General features: G+C 43.1%; 1 protein-coding gene across 5 annotated transcripts in view; it reads left to right on the top strand.

The window, feature by feature from the left end:
* The window catches only part of XIAP (X-linked inhibitor of apoptosis), a 362,764-nt gene that overhangs the window by 88,650 nt on the left and 252,264 nt on the right, over positions 1-21,850 (top strand). The window contains exon 3 of one of the 5 annotated variants that reach the window (XM_069211900.1): positions 5,425-5,526. The exons of 3 other annotated variants lie outside the window; for them this stretch is intronic. In XM_069211900.1, coding sequence (XP_069068001.1) covers positions 5,425-5,526 — 102 coding nt within the window. Of the gene's footprint in view, positions 1-5,424; positions 5,527-19,442; positions 19,565-21,850 lie in introns of those variants that run through there. One more of the 5 variants, XM_069211922.1, reaches the window with a different exon arrangement.

Genomic DNA, 21,850 nt, shown 5'->3' with positions numbered 1-21,850 from the left:
GTATCTCTTGTAAATTTGCATGATGTACATGCACTGTAAAAACAATATTACAATATAGATTTTGCATTAGGTACTGGCAAATAAAATACAGTAACAAACATTTTAGACCCAAACCGCTCTCTCGAAAACATCTGTGATCCAACCCTAAGTACGATATGGACACAAAAGTTATTCTTCAATATTCCTCAAGGAGAGCTATGTTTTCTTGAGCAGAGCAAAGGAAGTTTGTTTCCAATTCATCAGTGAAGGAACTCATTTCTTCCTACGAGACAGTTCTTTATATTTCAGTCCAATTAACATCAGATCATCATCTCACATGATGTGAAGACTTTTTATTTGGGTGTCTGTGACATTGCAACTCATAAAGGTAATAAAGAAAACTCTTGGGCCTGTGTCCGCAGTTGAGCTAGCAGCCAGGGAAGGAGGCCCAGGTTTATGCGAATTGTACGGCAGTCTTACCAGCAGTCCTAAAATGAGCATACCATTAAACCTGGTGATGAGTCCGTTTGATCTTCAACAAAACCTAATTTGTGTTACAGAGGCACAAAAAATGATTAGTAAGTTTTCCCATAGGAAACAGACAATTGCAATTCTTGGAAGGATTCAGTAAATTCGAGAACAATTTACCTTACCTGTGTTAGCTAGGTAAAACTATCACAGTAACAGGTTATGCAGCAGCAGTGGTGACATCTGAAATGACAAAACCCATGCAAGTAGCTGGTATAGGGGCCAAGGGTATGAAATCTTTCTCTTGTGAATATTGTCAGTCCCGGCAAGATCTTGAGTTGTCACAGTAGAACATGCAAGGAATTCTGCCTAAGACAATGCATTGGTGTGCTCACATTGAACTACTGACTAAATCCTGTGTTAAGGCTACGGACAGCATACCAGAAGAATGACTTGTGCGTTATCGGTATTGACAATATATCCGAATATACATATCAGCACTTTCAAAACTGTTGAGGTTTGCCACTCATAGTTACCACAGTTCAGTGGCAGAATTAGACTTATGCAGCAAATTTAACACAGAGATTCCATTTGAGACAGTGGCAAAATTAGTCTGCATACGTCTCTATGTTGTTTTGGTAAGCTCCTTGCAGTCAGCATTTACCACAGCCATCATTCTCCAATCCGGGTAGTCTGAGTGTATCCCCCTCAGACATAAGACAAAGAACACTTGATATTTGCCTGATGTACTTTTAAAGGAATCACACAGGGAATCATGTTTGCAGCATGGTCTGACCCAAACACCACTTGCTTACCTGTAAGTTGTCAAGAAATAGGCCCCCGCGACTGTCATTTCTTGAATCAGATACACTATGGTTTAGTCAGGAGCCCAGGAAGAAGCATGAAGAAGGTGGCTGGTATAGAAATCTCTAAGCAAGAAAGCATAAATGAGCCTGTGTCCTCAAAACATTACTTAGCTGTTGAGTGTAAAGTGATTGAGACTGTGTCATGTTGTACGCCTGGATTTAGGGTGGGCAAAGGAGAGACCAACCATACACAGGGACTTGTGAATCATTTTTACACTGAGCTTTACATGTCAGGAGACTGGTTTACTCAGAGGAAAAAGGGATACATTATTGCATATGCAAGACGCGACTGGTAGCTTGAAGAAAGAATGATGTGGTGGAGGGTAGAAAGATAATATTGGAAGAGGCAGAGATGGGGAAAGACTGGACGTTTTAAGGCATTTACAACAAAAGAAATGACACTGGAAAGTAACTCAGTTAGAGGTGACAACTGCTCCATACATTAGTCCTCAGGTTTGTACCTGTTGCACTAGTTTACAACATCCAAAACGTGACAGCATCCTCAGCCTTTCAAACTGTGGCGCTGTCTTCTTGAAGACAACAGATAACAAGTACAAGAGACTACAGAAATTGGAGTAGAGCCTGTGCACTAAAGTAAGAAGGGTAAATGCAAATGTTTGATTATCCCAGTATAGCATATGATCCAGCCATGTCCTGACAACAATCGTTGGACACTCTTGTCATGAAATGTATGACAAAACCAAAGACACTTAAAGATAATCACTGCAAAATTAGTCAAGGGAGGCGATTCTGAAGCCAGACGTGACTGAATGGTCATCCAGGGATGTCTTAGGGGAGTTGCACCTGGAGCCTGTGGTAGCCTAGGATTTATAAAGCGAACCAGTAGTGACCCAGGGATTCTCAGTTTAAAATGGCTAGTGTCACGGGAAAGCCACTGCTGGCTTTGTGGTTATATGTGGTGTTAGGCTGGTGGCTAGAGAAGAGTGAGGGATGATTGAGAGGTTTGCCATGGAGTTAGAGAAGACAGGGGAGTTAGACAGGGAACTGAAAAATAGCAGTAGGCTTTAAACAAGGAGAAAGAGAAGAGAAGAGAAGAGAAGAGAAGAGAAGAGATGGGAGTTGGAGTCCTAGAGGGGCATGGTGAAGGGATTACACTGGGAACTAGAGCCGGGAGAATGGTTAGGGCTTGATGGAGTGCAAGTGAATGGAAAGGGTCAGATGTGGCTAGAGATGGTTCAAGAGTTTGCAGTGGTGCATGAGAATATAGGTGTGTTGGACGTGGATAGATGTAGTGGAGGTGTTAGGCAGGGCATGGGATGGTTTTGAGGCCTTTGTTGTTTTTTGACCAAAGCTGGTAGTCGTTGTAAAGGACGCTGCCTAAATGCATCCATTTTGTTCTCTGGCTACTATCCTACTTAATGTCTCTACATTGCAATGTTGGTTCTTCCTAGGTGTAAACACTTGTAACTGGACCTTCTGCTTGTATTTACTTGCTTTGCTTGCATTTTGTTGGCCACAGTAGCTTTAATGGTGCCTGTCTGGGGGTTAAAACCTATAATCTGTGATGCTTTTTAAAGGTCAACCTTATTGCAAGGTGTAAGTGTTAGAGTACCATAAAAGCTCTGGGAATAGAAGCCAAATCAAAGTAAAAGGATACACTACAAGACTTACGAAGGTGTTTATAGGCTGACAGCAAGGCACTTCTGTTATATTCTAGTCTGGAGTTTTAATTACTAAATTATATGTATGTAGTTCTGTTGAGGTAATATCGTTAGACAAATATAGTTATTAGATAAATATAGTTATTAATTATTAATGTCATTGGCATCAATATGTATTATACACTGTTAGGCCTAGTTCATAATGGTATGATCTGTCCACCCCTTGTGGGAACTAAAGATGGTAGGTTCTGGAGGTGGTTGAGATCTGGAGTGTGTGACAGAATGTTGAGAAGCTGTGAGAGAAGGTGATGAAGGAGGAAGGCACAGAGTGAAGAAGAAACAATAAAGTCATAATTGTTATAAAAAAGATTGGAGTGGACTTTATAATACTGGCGACGAGGAGTGCGTAAGGGGACACATCCTTCTTCACCCCTTTTCAGGTTGGTGACACTCCACCTGTCCTGTGTCCTTCTATTTAACCAAATCTGTAAAATAGATTACTCTGAAATAAGTAGTCTGTATTTATATTACAAGCAACGTGAAGATTAATCTATCCCTGAATTACTTATCTGCCTTCATCATTAACAAGTAAGACATTAATAGGAACGTGTAAACATCTAACGCGTCCTGTCCTCTAGTTCGTGATATGCATTTTGCGGTATTTCATACAGAAGAAGAATTGTGGTAAAACTGAGCGCAAATCAAAGCCTTACCGGTGATCGAAATTGTTAAAGAGCCAGCGGCATTAAACGCTTGTGAGTGAAGCAGCGCCGTCAAAGGAAATTCAATTGTTCAGGGCCGTAGCGAGCGGCATATAAATTGTCTTAGCGGGTCCAGACAAGCGGGGTGAAGGCGAAGCGGCGCCGTGTGAGGAATTTCTGACTAGAATTCCTTTCGAACTCGAGCGCCACGGCAAAGGAAGGTGAAGCAGCGCCGTGTAAGGAATTCCAGGCATTCGGGGGCCGAAGTGAGCGGCATGCAGATTGACTCCGCGTGTATTCAGAATTCACCACAAGCAACGAAGCTTCTATTTACATGAAGCTGACTAGAATTTCAATTGAACTCGAGCGCTACGGCGAAGAAAGGTCAAACATAGTTTAACGACACGGGGATTCAAAAGAAGTGAACATTCTGATAAGGATTCCTGAAATTAAATCCTTCGTATGTAATTTTCTGACGAGCGTGTGCATTAAATCAATTCAACATCGCTGACGGGCACAGCAGGTGAAGTGGTGCAATTGCCTGTTAACAGTCACGCTGACAGGCACAGCTTTTCTTCAAAATCATACTTTAAGACTCTAGTTTTACATCGCTGACAGGCACAGCATTTGAAGAGAAGCCGGCTAAGTAATTACGCTGACTAGTACAGCATATCTAATGATTTGGACATTTCTTTAAAGAGTTTTCTTATACAAGTTATACATATTAACATGAATTAAAGGTAATATTGTATGCTCTGTGGTAAATTTATAGAACAATAATAGAACATTGTCAGCAGTAAGAGTGTGTTATAACCTGAACAATGGCAGCAGCGGGAATGTCACAACCAGTTCCATTTTTGAATGAGTTGGGTGAACCAAATGTACCTTGGAAAGATTGGTTCAAAATTTTTGAGTCTTACTTAATTGCAATTGGTGGGGATAAGTTAAATCCCATTAGAAAACAACATATTTTACTTCATAATCTAGGAACTCATGGGAGGAAAATATATGAGTCCCTCCCTGATCCAATCTTTCCTGAGGGACAAGCCCAGGACGAGTATGTCACTACATACTCGAAGCTAGAAAAGCAGTTTGGAGACAGAATCAATGTAGCCTTAGAAAGACATAAATTCTTTTCCCGTTGCCAAGGCAAGCAGGAGAGTGTAACAAGCTATATTGCGGCCTTAAGAGGTTTAAGTACGTTATGTGAGTTCGGAGAGTTAAATGATTCACTAATTAGGAATCAATTAGTTTGTTGTACTAACAACATTAAAATACAAGAGAAGCTTTTACAGAAGCAACCTGGGTTAGTAGAAGCAATTGAGTTAGCCAAGTCTATTGAACACACAGCAGTTTGTCTACAGGAAATTAATTCTGCTCCCCTTGAAACACATGTAAATGAAGTGGTGGAAGAAGTAAAAGAGGAGAAAATTCTAAAAATTAAAGGTAATGAGAAACAATCCCAAAGGTATAATGGGAATAAAACAAATTTCACTTGTTATAGGTGTGGCAGTAACAATCACCTTGCCAATTCCACATCCTGCCAGGCTAGATCGGCAATTTGCAGGAAATGCAATAGGAGAGGTCATTTCGCGAGGGTGTGTAAAGATAGTTCCAAGTATGGGGACAACAAAAAATCTGAAGAAATACCGCAACTAATTAAGAAAATTATTTTACAGGTAAATAGCGAGAATATAATCGACACCCAATATCCTGTATGTACAGTTGCAATTGATAATGAGAATGTAAGAATGTATGCTGACTCATGTTCTCCATTCACCATAATAGATACAAACAACTTTCACAAAATTCAAAGGAATGGCGTAATAGAGTTACAGAATCCGGATATAAGCCCAAAGGGATACAACAGAGACCCTATAATCCTGAAAGGTATGTTTAAAAGTATAATTTCCTTCTAGGATAGGTCCACGGTTGGGAAAGTATATGTGGTAGAGGAAGGTTCCAATCTTTTAGGTTGGCAACATCAAAAAGAACTGGGAATAACATTAGATCCCAATAATTCTGAACAAGTCCTGTGCATTGATCATTCTAATTTGGGAGAAGCTTTCATTCGAGAATTCCCAGATATTTTTTGTGAGCGGTTAGGATTACTAAAAAACTTTCAACATAGAATTAAACTAAAGCCCAAAAATAAGCCCACTGTGCATAAAACCAGACCGATTCCACATCTGCTTAAACAGTTAGTCAAAGAGGAATTAGGAAGGTTAGAGTCACAGGGAATTATTCAACCTATCGAATGCTCCGAATGGTTGGCCCCCATCGTGGTGGCCAAGAAAAATAACAAAAATGAAATTAGAATTTGTGTGGATTTAAGAGACCTAAACAAAAATATCTGGGTTGAGAGGCATCCTCTTCCAAGAATACACGAAATAATGAGCACTATGGGGGAAGCTTCATACTTCTCTGTGTTGGATCTCTCGAGTGCATACCATCAAGTGGAATTGCACCCGGAATCTAAATGGCTCACAGCATTCACCACCCCTTTTGGATCCTACATGTTCAATAGGATGCCTTTCGGGCTAGCGTCAGCTGCAGCTGTTTTCCCAAAAATTATGCAGAACATTTTGGGCAACGTGTCCAATAACCTTTTCTTCCAAGATGATGTACTTATATACGGAGCGACGGAAATGGAACATGACAAAATACTTAGGGTTGTCCTAGGAAAATTAAAAGCAGCAGGGCTCACACTAAAGAAAGAAAAGTGTAGGCTGAAAGTAAATTCAGTAGAATACTTAGGGCATGTTATATCAAAAGATGGCTTTAAACCCAAAATTTCCCTTGTTGATGCAATTGTGAATGCCAGTGCACCAAAAAACAAAGACGAACTAAGGTCCTTCCTGGGCCTTGCCGAGTTTATGGCAAAATATGTAAAAAAAAATCTCAACAGTATCTGCGAGTCTTAAAGAGCTACTGAAAAACAAAGCTCCTTATGTTTGGAACGAAGTCCAGGACGAGGCTTTTAAGAATATCAAATCAGCCATTGTGAATGCTCCATACTTATGCAATTTTGACCACTGTAGGAAAACGTTCCTTACAACTGATGCCAGCAAATTAGGTTTGGGGGCCACCTTATCGCAGATTATTAACGGAGAGGAAAGGATAGTAGCGTTTGCGTCGAGGACGTTGAGCAAAGCTGAGGCCAATTATTCGGTAATCGAAAGGGAGACACTCGCATGTTTCTGGGCAGTGAAACACTTAAAATTTTTACTGTGGGGCACTCAATTCACGTTACGCACTGACCATAAGCCATTAGTATACGTATTTTCTACCAAGGGGTTTAATAATAGCACACCCCGGATAGCCAGATGGATTCTAGCCTTGGAGAATTTCTGTTTCACGGTAGAATATCTACCAGGGTACAAGAACTGTGCAGCTGATTTCCTCTCAAGAAGCCCAATGGACTGTGTAGAAAATTTTGATACTATAGAGTACCCTATTCTAGCAGTTGACTTACCATCCATTAGTGATGAGGAGTGGAAGTCTGCATACCAACAGGATGATTCTTTGGCTCTGTTAGGGTGAAAGCGAGAGAGGGATGGCCTGAGATGAGAAAAGACTTAGAGGACATCATCAAAGACTATTGGGAGGTAAGATGGGAAATTAATGAGAAAGATAACTATATGCTTAGGAATGACAAAATTATACCTCCTCTGAATCTTAGACAAAAAATAGTAAAACTAGCTCACGAAGGTCATCTAGGAAGAAGTCTTACTAAAGCCCGAGTAAGAGAAAGATTTTGGTTTCCTAGTATGGATTCCACAATTGAGAACGAAGTTAAAGAATGCTCCTTTTGTGCTCTAAGCGACAAGTCCAAGTTCATTCGCAAGACACCCATTTCCCCGGTACAGGTTCCTGTCAAGCCATGGTCTAAATTAGCATTAGACATTATTGGGCCTCTTAATTACACTGGTCTGTCTACAAAATTTGTAATTGTACTTATAGACTATCATTCACACTGGATCACAACCAAATTAGTTAACGTAATTACTACTGAATCAGTCATCAACTTCCTGAAAAATGTTTTTAGCTTAGAAGGAATCCCAGAAGTTCTTATAACAGATAATGGGGTCCAATGAACTTCAAGCCCAATGAAACAGTTCCTGGATTCTATTGGGGTAAAACATTACACCACAGCTTTATATTGTCCCAGAGCCAACGGCTTAGCAGAACGAGCTAATAGAATGATTAAAGAATGTATCCAGTTAGCAAGTATTAACAGATTGAACATTGAAAACACCATTAGAGAAATGTTATGGGCCTATCACAGCACTCCCAACTCTATAACGAAAATATCACCCTTTTCAGCATTACGAGGCAGAGTACCATGTACCAAATTCTATCCCTCATGGTTGGGTGGGGGAGTACGGTGCAAAAATACATCTCCAGGTGCTAAGACAAATATAGAAGTAAACCAGGAAATGCATAAAGAAAGGTATAATACCAAATTAGGGGTTAAAAAACAATACTGGATGGTGGGGGATAAAGTTATGATCAGGAAACCAGCTGGTTACTCGAGAAGGGGAATGGGAGAGACCAAGTTCGTGGGACCATTTTGCATTAAAGCAGTAAAGAAGAATGTTGTTATTTTAGAAAATGGACAATGCTGGAGCATGGACAGGGTTGCGAGATATGTACCAATCACTACCAAGACTGCAGATGAAATTCCAACGGGGAAGGAACCAATGCAGTCAATAATTCGGAGTAGCGGACTGAGAGCTCCTAGTTGCCGAGCGACCAAACCTCCCGCATGGAGTAAGGATTATATTTGAATCCAACTATTATGCAAAACTTCATGTTTTTGGAACTGACTCAATTTCAAAGGTCTGGAACTGTTATGATGTAGATTTAATTAATCACTTTTAATGTAAAACCTTCCCTTTGTATTTTTGGTTATATTATTGTGTGGGGAAGATGTGTTATATTCTAGTCTGGAGTTTTAATTACTAAATTATATGTATGTAGTTCTGTTGAGGTAATATCGTTAGACAAATATAGTTATTAGATAAATATAGTTATTAATTATTAATGTCATTGGCATCAATATGTATTATACACTGTTAGGCCTAGTTCATAATGGTATGATCTGTCCACCCCTTGTGGGAACTAAAGATGGTAGGTTCTGGAGGTGGTTGAGATCTGGAGTGTGTGATAGAATGTTGAGAAGCTGTGAGAGAAGGTGATGAAGGAGAAGGAGGAAGGCACAGAGTGAAGAAGAAACAATAAAGTCATAATTGTTATAAAGAAGATTGGAGTGGACTTTATAATAACTTCTAAGCCTTTCTGATGTTAATATATCCATTACAAGCACGACATGAAGGACATTTCAAATCGTTCACACTCCCTCCACAACTAGCCAGTTTTCCAAGGCAATTATTAATAAGCCCCTTTATATGTAGGGTATGTCTAAGATATTTACACACAATACATTACATTTGTTAAGATGTAGCCTCTTTTTTAGATTGGTTGCGATCAAACGAGGGCACCAACTTTCTAATGCTGCTTCACTCAACTACAATGTGTAATCTTGGGCAAATGTTCTATTTTTTTGAAACTCTATTCCTTTACCTGTCTAAACTGCTTGCACTTGGCTAAAGCCTAAAGTCTAATGCCTACGTGTTTTGCTAAATAGTTTGCCATTTACATAAGTGTACATAAATACTTGAGAATACAACACCACCATGTTTAAAACATTATTTGAATGCTTTTCACACTGAGCTCTAAAGTTACCCAGCAAAAGTCCCATTGAGAATCGGAAGGCGCCTATCCTGTAATAGGATCAACTATCATGTAGCAAATATTGACTGCTGCTGTCTGTTGCTGTCCTGCCTCTGCAAAGGCGTGCGCGGCACTGTATTGAAAATCCTACAAAGCCCCTCAGTATGTTGAATACGTTGCATTTATGGAAAATACACTATCAGAAAACTGCCTGCAAGCAAACCTGCAAAAGTACACGCTGCCGTTTGCTGTTTTCTTTAACAATCCTTTTGTTCATAGATGCTGCTCAAGTGAGAAGTACTGCAGAATAAATCATTTTCACAAAGCCACTGGTTTTCTGCTGGTTACAATCACTGTACAGAAAACGTAGGCAAGCAGGAACCACAAGAGGGTAATCGGGCATCATCGCAGACTTGTTTGGAGGCCAAGAAGCCCAGGGAGCAAAGTTCCAGAGATAGGCCAGACGGGCAGACTTTGAAGGTCCAAGGAAATGCCCGAGTCACAAGGGGGAGCAAAGGTAATCGGACAGGAAACCAAGGGGCAGCACCAAGATGGTCTCCATTCCTCTCCTGCCCTGTCTGCCAGTCTCTTACCTGGCAGTCTGATGGGAGCTGTATTATCCTGCTCCATGACTTGCATCTCAGGCTCTGCAGAGCTTCGTTAGTCTCCATTTCACAAATAACAGCAGCCTAGAGCCCGGCCTCAGTCACACCTCCTGACTGGGTTCACCAATGAGAAGCAAAGTTTTACCTTGATGGTGGTTTCATGGTTGTTCCATCCCATTACAGTTACAGGCTTTCAGCAAATCGTGGGTGTAGGAGGCTGGCCTGGTTTGTAGTGGGTACCAAGGGGTACTTACACTCTGCACCAGGTCCAGTTATCCCTTATTAGTGTAGAAGAGGTGTCTAGCAGCTTAGGCTGATAGAAAAGGGTAGCTTAGCAGAGCAGCTGAGGCTGAACTAGGAGACGTGTAAAGCTCCTACTATAGCACTGGTGTCATATGCACAATATCATAAGAAAACACAATACACAGATATACTGTAGGAAGTTGGCTCTGTATGCACTATTTCAAAGTAAGGAATAGTATGCACAGAGTCCAAGGGTTCCCCTTAGAGGTAAGATAGTGGCAAAAAGAGAAAATACTAATGCTCTATTTTGTGGTAGTGTGGTCGAGCAGTAGGCTTATCAAAGGAGTAGTGTTAAGCATTTGTTGTACAGACACACAGGCAATAAATGAGGAACACACACTCAGAGACAAATCCAGCCAATAGGTTTTGTTATAGAAAAATATCTTTTATTAGTTTATTTTAAGAACCACAGGTTCAATTTCTACATGTAATATCTCATTTGAAAGGTATTGCAGGTAAGTACTTTAGGAACTTTGAATCATTACATTAGCTTGTATACTTTTTACATAAAACACAATAAGCTGTTTTAAAAGTGGACACTTAGTGCAATTTTCAAAGTTCCTAGGGGAGGTAAGTTTTTGTTAGTTTTGTCAGGTAAGTAAATCACTTACAAGTCTCAGGTTTGGGTCCAAGGTAGCCCACCGTTGGGGGTTCAGAGCAACCCCAAAGTTACCACACCAGCAGCTCAGGGCCGGTCAGGTGCAGAGGTCAAAGAGGTGCCCAAAACACATAGGCTTCAATGGAGAGAAGGGGGTGCCCCTGTTCCGGTCTGCCAGCAGGTAAGTACCCGCGTCTTCGGAGGGCAGACCAGGGGGGTTTTGTAGGGCACCGGGGGGGACACAAGTCAGCACAAAAAGTACACCCTCAGCAGCGCGGGGGCGGCCGGGTGCAGTGTGCAAACACGCGTCGGGTTTTCAATGAGAGACCAAGGGATCTCTTCAGCGGTGCAGGCAGGCAAGGGGGGGGCTCCTCGGGGTAGCCACCACCTGGGCAAGGGAGAGGGCCTCCTGGGGGTCACTCCTGCACAGGAGTTCCGTTCCTGTAGGTGCTGGGGGCTGCGGGTGCAGGGTCTTTTCCAGCCGTCAGGAAATGGAGTTCAGGTAGTCGCGGTCAGGGGGAGCCTCGGGATTCCCTCTGCAGGCGTCGCTGTGGGGGCTCAGGGGGGACAACTTTGGTTACTCACGGTCTCGGAGTCGCCCGAGGGTCCTCCCTGAGGTGTTGGTTCTCCACCAGTCGAGTCGGGGTCGCCGGGTGCAGTGTTGCAAGTCTCACGCTTCTTGTGGGGAGTTGCAGGGGTCTTTAAGTCTGCTCCTTGAAACAGAGTTGCAGTTCTTTTGGAGCAGTGCCGCTGTCCTCGGGAGTTTCTTGTCTTTCTTGAAGCAGGGCAGTCCTCAGAGGATTCAGAGGTCGCTGGTCCCTTGGAAAGCGTCGCTGGAGCAGGGTTCTTTGGAAGGCAGGAGACAGGCCGGTAGGACTGGGGCCAAAGCCGTTGGTGTCTTCTGTTCTTCCTCTGCAGGGGTTTTTCAGCTCAGCAGTCTTCTTCTTCTTGTAGGTTTCAGGAATCTGAATTCTTAGGTTCAGGGGAGCCCTTAAATACTAAATTTAAGGGCGTGTTTAGGTCTGGGGGGTTAGTAGCCAATGGCTACTAGCCCTGAGGGTGGGTACACCCTCTTTGTGCCTCCTCCCAAGGGGAGGGGGTCACATTCCTATCCCTATTGGGGGGAATCCTCCTTCTACAAGATGGAGGATTTCTAAAAGTCAGAGTCGCCTCAGCTCAGGACACCTTAGGGGCTGCCCTGACTGGTCAGTGACTCCTCGTTTTTCTCATTATCTCTCCTGGACTTGCCGCCAAAAGTGGGGGCTGGGTCCAGGGGGCGGGCATCTCCACTAGCTGGAGTGCCCTGGGGCATTGTAACACGAAGCTTGAGCCTTTGAAGCTCACTGCTAGGTGTTACAGTTCCTGCAGGGGGAGGTGTGAAGCACCTCCACCCAGAGCAGGCTTTGTTTCTGTCCTCAGAGAGCACAAAGGCTCTCACCGCATGGGGTCAGAAACTCGTCTCTCAGCAGAAGGCTGGCAGAGATCAGTCAGTCCTGCACTGAACAATTGGGTAAAATACAGGGGGCAGCTCTAAGGTGCCCTCTGTGTGCATTTTTTAATAAATCCAACACTGGCATCAGTGTGGGTTTATTATTCTGAGAAGTTTGATACTAAACTTCCCAGTATTCAGTGTAGCCATTATGGAGCTGTGGAGTTCGTTTTTGACAGACTCCCAGACCATATTCTCTTATGGCTACCCTGCACTTACAATGTCTAAGGTTTTGCTTAGACAGTGTAGGGGCATAGTGCTCATGCACATATGCCCTCACCTGTGGTATAGTGCACCCTGCCTTAGGGCTGTAAGGCCTGCTAGAGGGGTGACTTACCTATGCCACAGGCAGTGTGAGGTTGGCATGGCATCCTGAGGGGAGTGCCATGTCGACTTACTCGTTTTGTCCTCACCAGCACACACAAGCTGGCAAGCAGTGTGTCTGTGCTGAGTGAGGGGTCCCTAGGGTGGCATAAGACATGCTGCAGCCCTTAGAGACCTTCCTGGCATCAGGGCCCTTGGTACCAGGGGTACCAGTTACAAGGGACTTGCCTGGATGCCAGGGTTGTGCCAATTGTGGAGACAATGGTACATTTTAGGTGAAAGAACACTGGTGCTGGGGCCTGGTTAGCAGGGTCCCAGCACACTTCTCAGTCAAGTCAGCATCAGTATCAGGCAAAAAGTGGGGGTTAACTGCAACAGGGAGCCATTTCTTTACATATACTAAAAATAAACGTACTTTATTTTTATGAAAATATGCCAAAAGTATCTCAGTGAGTACCCTCAGTATGAGGATGGCAAATATACACAAGATATATGTACACACTACCAAAAATATGCAGTAATGGCAATAGAAAGCAATGCAAGCAATGTACAGTCACAATAGATTGCAATGAGAGCACATAGGTATAGGGGCAACACAAACCATGTACTATAGAAGTGGAATGCGAACCACGAATGGACCCCAAACCTATGTGACCTTGTAGAGGGTCGCTGGGACTGTAAGAAAACAGTGAGGGTTAGAAAAATAGCCCACCCGAAGACCCTGAAAAGTGGGTGCAAAGTGCCCCTAAGTTCCCTAGAGAGCACAGAAGTCGTGATAGGGGAATTCTGCAAGGAAGACCAACACCAGCAATGCAACAACAATGGATTTCCGGACGAGAGTACCTGTGGAACAAGGGGACCAAGTCCAAAAGTCACGATCAAGTCGGGAGTGGGCAGATGCCCAGGAAATGCCAGCTGTGGGTGCAAAGAAGCTGCCACCAGATGGTAGAAGCTGTGGATTCTGCAAGAACGAAGAGGACTAGGAACTTCCCCTTTGGAGGATGGATGTCCCACGTCGTGAAGAAGCTTGCAGAGGTGTTTCCATGCAGAAAGACCGCAAACAAGCCTTGCTAGCTGCAAGGGTCGCGGTTAGGGTTTTTGGATGCTGCTGTGGCCCAGGAGGGATCAGGATGTCGCCAATTGCGTGAGGAGACAGAGGGGGCGCCCAGCAAGACAAGGAGCCCACTCAGAAGCAAGCAGCACCCGCAGAAGTGCCGGAACAGGCACTACGAAGAAGAGTGAACCGGAGCTCACCCGAAGTCACAAAGCAAGGTCCCACGACGCCAGACGACAACTGAGGAGGTCGTGCACTGCAGGTTAGAGTGTCGGGGACCCAGGCTTGGCTGTGCACAAAGGAAATCCTGGAAGAGTGCACAGGAGACGGAGCAGCTGCAAATCAGGCGGTACCCATCAATGCAGTCTAGCGTGGGGAGGCATGGACTTACCTCCACCAAACTTGGACTGAAGAGTCACTGGACTGTGGGAGTCACTTGGATAGAGTTGCTGAGTTTCAGGGACCACGCTCGTCGTGCTGAGAGGGGACCCAGAGGACCGGTGATGCAGTCTTTTGGTGCCTGTGGTTGCAGAGTGAAGATTCCGTCGACCCACGGGAGATTTCTTCGGAGCTTCTAGTGCAGAGAGGAGGCAGACTACCCCCACAGCATGCACCACCAGGAAAACAGTCGAGAAGGTGGCCGGATCAGCGTTACAAGGTCGCAGTAGTCGTCTTTGCTACTTTGTTGCAGTTTTGCAGGCTTCCAGAGCAGTCAGCGGTCGATTCCTTGGCAGAAGGTGAAGAGAGAGATGCAGAGGAACTCTGATGAGCTCTTGCATTTGTTATCTAAAGAATTCCCCAAAGCAGAGACCCTAAATAGCCAGAAAAGAAGGTTTGGCTACTTAGGAAGGAGGATAGGCTAGCAACACAAGTAAGAGCCTATCAGAAGGAGTCTCTGACGTCACCTGCTAGCCCTGGCCACTCAGAGCAGTCCAGTGTGCCAGCAGCACCTCTGTTTCCAAGATGGCAGAGGTCTGGAGCACACTGGAGGAGCTCTGGGCACCTCCCAGGGAAGGTGCAGGTCAGGGGATTGGTCACTCCCCTTTCCTTTGTCCAGTTTCGTGCCAGAGCAGGGCTGGGGGATCCCTGAACCGGTGTAGACTGGCTTATGCAGAGATGGGCACCATCTGTGCCCATCAAAGCATTTCCAGAGGCTGGGGGAGGCTACTCCTCCCCAGCCCTGACACCTTTTTCCAAAGGGAGAGGGTGTAACACCCTCTCTCTGAGGAAGTCCTTTGTTCTGCCTTCCTGGGCCAAGCCTGGCTGGACCCCAGGAGGGCAGAAACCTGTCTGAGGGGTTGGCAGCAGCTGCAGTGAAACCCCGGGAAAGGTAGTTTGGCAGTACCAGGGTCTGTGCTAGAGACTCGGGGGATCATGGAATTGTGTCCCCAATGCCATTTTGGCATTGGGGTGACAATTCCATGATCTTAGACATGTTACATGGCCATGTTCGGAGTTACCATTGTGACGCTATACATAGGTAGTGACCTATGTATAGTGCACGCGTGTAATGGTGTCCCCGCACTCACAAAGTCCGGGGAATTTGCCCTGAACGATGTGGGGGCACCTTGGCTAGTGCCAGGGTGCCCACACACTAAGTAACTTTGCACCCAACCTTCACCAGGTGAAGGTTAGACATATAGGTGACTTATAAGTTACTGAAGTGCAGTGGTAAATGGCTGTGAAATAACGTGGACATTATTTCACGCAGGCTGCAGTGGCAGGCCTGTGTAAGAATAGTCAGAGCTCCCTATGGGTGGCAAAAGAAATGCTGCAGCCCATAGGGATCTCCTGGAACCCCAATACCCTGGGTACCTCAGTACCATATACTAGGGAATTATAAGGGTGTTCCAGTATGCCAATGTAAATTGGTGAAATTGGTCACTAGCCTATTAGTGACAATTTGGAAAGAAATGAGAGAGCATAACCACTGAGGTTCTGGTTAGCAGAGCCTCAGTGAGACAGTTAGTCATCACACAGGTAACACATACAGGGCACACTTATGAGCACTGGGGCCCTGGCTGGCAGGGTCCCAGTGACACATACAACTAAAACAACATATATACAGTGAAATATGGGGGTAACATGCCAGGCAAGATGGTACTTTCCTACAGTGGGCCATTAAACATTTCAGTTATTGAAGGCATCTACTTCGGATTTCCTGATTAGCTGTTAGTTTGAAAGAGCGGCACATGTGTGTCTGTTTCACTAGTATTATTTCTGCTTGTCCTTCGGACAAAATCAACAATAAAACTTCTTGCCCTGGAAAAAAGTGGAGCCGTGTCCTCTGCATGTTGGTAGTTCATGTACAGTGAAAAAGGACTAGGAAACTATGTTGAAAGAATTTTAAGCATCTGAAATCTATAGACAGAGATAAAGAATTAAGGTAACTGCTGTTCATGGAGTATTTTGAGAACTATGGAACGGTGACTACTTTTATTATTTTTGGCAAGGGACATTTGTGGTTTAGAGTGGTGTCGGCTTTGTTACTATCTTAGTAACTGAATTAATTTGTCAAAAAAACATGGCTGTGCAACCAATAGCTGCCTTTCCCATTTTTTTGCAGGAACCAGAGTCACCTGTGATGGTATGGGAGGATTGGAAAGCTCAGTTCAAGACCTATTTAGAAGCAATAGGGGCAGATGTACTGGTAGTGAAAAGAAAGTTAACCATGTTAAAACATAGTCTAGGAGCGGAAGGGATAACGTGCCGAATTGAGAATACTTCACATTATGTTAAAGAACTTAATGAAGGTCATGATGAAACTAAGGTGGATGAGAATAATGTGAACACTCTTTAGAAACTTGATTCCAAAAGAGACCAGTCTACGGGGTTAGAGTATAACAAGTAATCACAAAGGGTAGTAAGGAAAAAACTGTGCCTATAGGTGTGGAAGCACTCATTATACTAAATCTGTTGCATGTCCTGCAGTCAGTGTCCGATGTTATAGATGCAAGAAAAACGGTCATTTGGTGACACAAAGATGAGTAAAAACAACGTAAATTTAATTAGAGAACATCACAATAAGGATGGACAGGAAAATGGTGGGGACACATAGTGGAAGTACTTGTAGTGTGTGGTATTGATGAGCATGAACAAGTAAAGAGAGCGGTCTATCGCCTTTCAAAATGCATAATTGAGGTGAATGGCATGGATGTGCCCATGTGGACACATTCGTTCGGTCCCTATACTTTAATCAACAAATCGATTTGGACAAGCTTCAATTAATACAAATTTAACTCTCCATGACATGGAATCACAAGGATAGTGTGGTGTCAAGCTACCTGTCATGGAGTACTTTGAAGCAGATTTGTTGTACAAGGATATAAATGCACTTGGAAAGGTGTATGTAGTTGAGAAGGCAAAATTTAGAAAGGACACTGAGCATTGGGAATTTTTTTTGATCTCAGTCATCCGAATCAAGTATTACGGATGGCAAAATCTGATGTAGGGAGGTGAAAAACCAATTACCACAAGTTTACTCAAGAATTTGTATTTTTGAGGAGAATCAAACATTGCATAATTTTGAAGGAGTGTGTGATACCAAGAATGCACAAAGCAAGCAATGCCTTTTAGCTTAGCGGAAACAGTTGCTTGAGAAATTCAATTGTGTGTGTGCAGAAGTAATTACTGAACCAATAGGCAGCCGAATGGCTGAGACCAATAGTCCTAGCGAAGAAAGCTAATGGTAAGATATGCATGTGTGTGGATCTTGGAGAAGACAATGATAACATTTGGGTGGCTGGGCATCCACATCCTGGAATCAACGAGATTTTAATGTAAGGCGTGCTGAATATTTTACTCCACTGGATTTGTCCAACACCTATCGCCAGGTGCTGTTGCATCCTCAATCCAAACATTTAACCTAATTTATTACTCTCGAAGCAGCATTTCAATTTAAATGCATGCCATTTGGGTTAGCTTCAGCATCTACCATCTTCCTGGGTGTCATGCAAAGTGTATTACAAGGCTTACCAAATGTGTTATTCTTTCAAAATGACATTTTGGTGTGGGAAGCAGATAAAGAACATGTAGTTCTGGGACATGTTATGGAGAGATTGGAGAGATCTAGATTGACTGTAGAGTTGGATAAATGCAAATTTGACTTGAGTGGAATACTTGGGGCATACCATATCAACACAAGGAATTCAACCTAAGCTAAAGTTAGTGGAGGCAATAGAAGGTGTATCTCCACCTAAGAATAAGGAACAATTAAGGTCTTTCCTGGGACTGGCAGAGTATTACTCGAAGTTCGTGGAGCGTTTTGCTGATAAAGTGCATGTCTTAAGTTTGTTGAAGAAGGGAGCAAGGTATGAATGGTCTGAGTGTCAACAAGCGTTTTACACAACAAAGAAATCTATTGTCACTGCTGATGTGTTGATGACATTTGATCCTACAAAGATGCTTATTGTCAATGCTGATGCAGGCTGTAATGGTTTGGATGCTTTATTGATGCAGGAACACAAGGACTGCTAAAGAGTAGTTGCGTTTGCATTGCACACTTCAAAGGTGACGGAAGGCATTTATTCCACTTTCAAAAAGGAGTGCTCAGCATGTTCGTAGGGTATACAGTACTTCAGGGCGTTTGTTTGGGGAACACAGTTTGAATTAAGAACTGACAATAGAATTCCTATAGATGTGTTTACTAGAAAGGGTGCAGGAAGAATGACTCCTCGCATCACAAAATGGCTGTATTGGGTATAGGAGTTTACCTTCCGCGTTAGATATGTACCAGGTTTCAAGAACTTGAATGCAGACTGTTTATCTTGTTTGCTCTTAGATGACAATTCATGAAGAGGATGATTGGATGGTTGCAGAAATTAATTATGCTTGCAGAGGAGTCTTATGGGAGGAGGAATAGAAAATGATTTTAGCAAATGATGAAATTATGAAAATGTTGATTAATAAGTTACCTAATCAGGGAGTTAACTCAGTAGGAGAGATCGAAACTGAATAAGTACTTACCTGTGTGGGATGAATTGTTGGTAGTGAAAGGTGCATTCAGGAGATGTGATAGGTTATTAGTACCAGTTACTCTATGTCACAGGTTCTTGGAGTTATTGCATCGTGGACATTGGGGCATGTTGGCAATGAAAAGGAGGGCCTACAATTACTTTTGGTCACCTGGAATGAGCAAACAGGTTGACAGATTTGTTAGCAGTTTTGAACCTTGTGAGTAGTGAAAAACGCATAAGGTGTCTGAAACACCAATTGTACCAGTCAGATTTCCTGAGAGGCTGTGGGAGAAGCTCGAACTTGATATTTGTGGTCCATTTGAGTGTCTGCGGCCAGGTTATAGATTTGCCATGGTATTAGTGAATTCTTTTTCAGAGTTGACCACAAATATCTTTTGTCAAAGATATTAAGACCAGTAGTGTAAATACTTTTTGTGAAGACATTTTTCAAAAGAAGGGTGTCCAGAGGTGGTGGTGTCAGACTTCAAGCCACAATTTGCCAGTGAGGAGTTTGAATTGTTACTTAAGTAAAATGCAATTAAGGATTATAAGCACGCTGTTTACAGTTCTCAGGAAAGTGATCTGGTTGAAAGATTTAATAGAGTACTAGAAGAGTGCATCCAACTAGCTTTAAAAAAGGGGTTGAATTGGAGGAGAGAAATAAAAAATATGTTATGAAGTTATAAGATTACTCTGCATTTAGTGACCAAGGAAACATTTTTTTTTGTTAAAAGGAAGAGTGGCGTGTATGGAAATCATTCCTGCTTGGATGAACAGGACGTTGTGTGGATGTTTGGATAAGCAAGCTTTTGCCAACAGCGTGAAGAGGTATCAAGACTTGTAGGCGGACAAACAGAACAAAAGGTTTGAAAAGTAAGGTGTTGGAGAAGGGAGAATGGGTGCGAGTGCACATTGGTGGAGGTGTCAAAAAAGTTGATCCTTAATGGTCTTGTCCCAAGAAAGTATTGGAAGTGCAAGGAAATACGTTTTTTCGTGGAGGATGGTATGTAGAGGAACACAAAGAAAGTGACAAATGTCATGACTATGAATTTGAAATGTGGAACAAGTGTGAAGGGGTGAAGAAGAAATAACATGGTGGCTGACAAAGGTGGTGACACCATTGGTGATGTCAAGTTAGAAGTTCGCACAAAAGGAGACCAAAGAAATTTGATGACTATGTACGCTAGTAAGTTTTTTGTTTTTGTAACTACTAAAATCCTAGCAATGTTTTGTTTCCTGAGTCATGCATGGGGTAAGCATGAGTTTTACTTTGCGTAAGGGTATTTTTTGTTGTTTTTGTGAAGAACATTGTATTTTTAATTTTATTTTATTGTTTCATGAAAGAGGGGTGTTGTATTGGGTAATGGTATTGTAAGGGGTTCTGTTATCTGTCATGGCATTCCAATGCGGTTGCCATGGCTTTGAGGATCTGACAGGTGGGTCAGTTGGAGCTGCGCCTGTCTAGGGGGTGGTTTGATTTTATATCTTGTTTTTAATAAAGTCTCTTCTTTTCATCAAAATTGTCTGGGACCTTCCTAAAACATTTGACAGTGGTTTACTTGATGTAAGAAAATTATATCAAGTTGGACCCAATACAGAATGTGTTATCTGAATTTGTATGTTGCCTTCAATCATTTTGGCTGGACTGTTCCCATGGGAGCAGGGTCAAGACTGATTAGATATGGCTGGGCCCAAACTGAGGTGGCATGGTGGGCAAAAAAAACAATGGATTGGGATGCTGCCTGAGTAGTTGCCACTGGCTGAGAACAATTCAAGTATTCTATCCATCGTCTTGTTTCTGAATTTGCCACACTAAGTGTGCTGGGTATACCCAGATGTGGGTTCTGGGTTCAGTGTGCCACTGGAACCAAGCTGTAGCTGGCTGAGGAGCCCTAACTAGGGTGAAACCGGTACTAGGTTGCTTCTGTTACGGATCAGGGAGGGCCCGGCAGTTTGGGTTGGACTGTTACCATGAGGAGCAGATTCAGGACTGGTTTGCATATAGCTGAGTCTAAACTGAGGTGGCATTGTGGGCAAAAAAAGATGAATTAGGATGCGGCCCGAGCAACTGCCAGTGGCTTAGATTAATTAAAGCATTTCATAGATCACCTTGTTTTTTCAATCAGTATGGCACTGAAGCACTTAATTACTCTAGGCAGCATTTTTCTACCGGTAGTATGATCTTGTTTAAATAAGAGAAAGTTATTGAGTGACTCCAGTCCATTGTTTCTTAGAATGTATGAGGGTAGTCGACAGTGCGTTTAATGTTTAGCTTATAACTAGTTTGTATTCTATCATAGCATATCCTTATAGTTTAAGTGGGTGTGTTGACAGATTATTTTTTTTAGCTTCAGATTAGGTTGTCTGTTGTCCATTGCTCAGCTGGATGAAGTGTTCTTTATTTGTGCAGCACAATGCATGAAGATAACTATGTATGGGTCTCGTAGAGAGCCTCTTTTGTCTTTCACATTCAGAATGTCATAAATCCTTGCTATCACATTGCAACAGTTGATAGCAAAACTGATTATCAACAGTTGTGATATCATAAATGTGGCGGGGCTCTCTGAGAGCCTGTCAACACAGCTCTCCTTGTCTGCTTTGACTGAAAGCACAAAACACAGCTGTGGGAGGAGGAAGCAAGGCAAGGAAGGTACTGGGTATTGGTTAAGGATAGTGTTAGACTTGACATCCTTGGCATGGTCTCTCCTAACTTTGTGCCTCTGTTTCCCAGGTTGTTGATGTGTGCTGGACTCTGTTTTTGCTGTTTTTGTTACTCTGGGCACGTTACCACTGCTGTCCGGTGCTAAAGTGCAAGTGCTCCTATACAAAATGTGTATGTAATTGGTTTATCCATGATTGGAATATTTGGTTTACTGGTAAGGCCCTAGTACAGTGCACTGGAGGTGCCCATGGCCTGTAAATCAAATGCTCCTAGTGGGCCTGCAGCACTCGTTGTGCCACCCACAATAGTAGCTCTGTAAACATGGCTAAGACATGCCACTGCGGTGTCTGTGTGTGCGGTTTTAAACTGCCAATTCGACTTAGCAAGTGTACCCACATGCCAGGCCTAAACCTTCCCTTTTCTCGATGGGCATGTGGAGTTTGGGGTCTCTGAGCTCCCAATTTAAAAATACATATTTTAGTAAAGTT

Source organism: Pleurodeles waltl, chromosome 2_1 (genome assembly GCF_031143425.1).
Source record: "Pleurodeles waltl isolate 20211129_DDA chromosome 2_1, aPleWal1.hap1.20221129, whole genome shotgun sequence".
Lineage (NCBI taxonomy): Eukaryota > Metazoa > Chordata > Amphibia > Caudata > Salamandridae > Pleurodeles > Pleurodeles waltl.
Note: the sequence above shows the minus strand (reverse complement) of the source record. Positions and strands in the feature narration are given on the sequence as shown.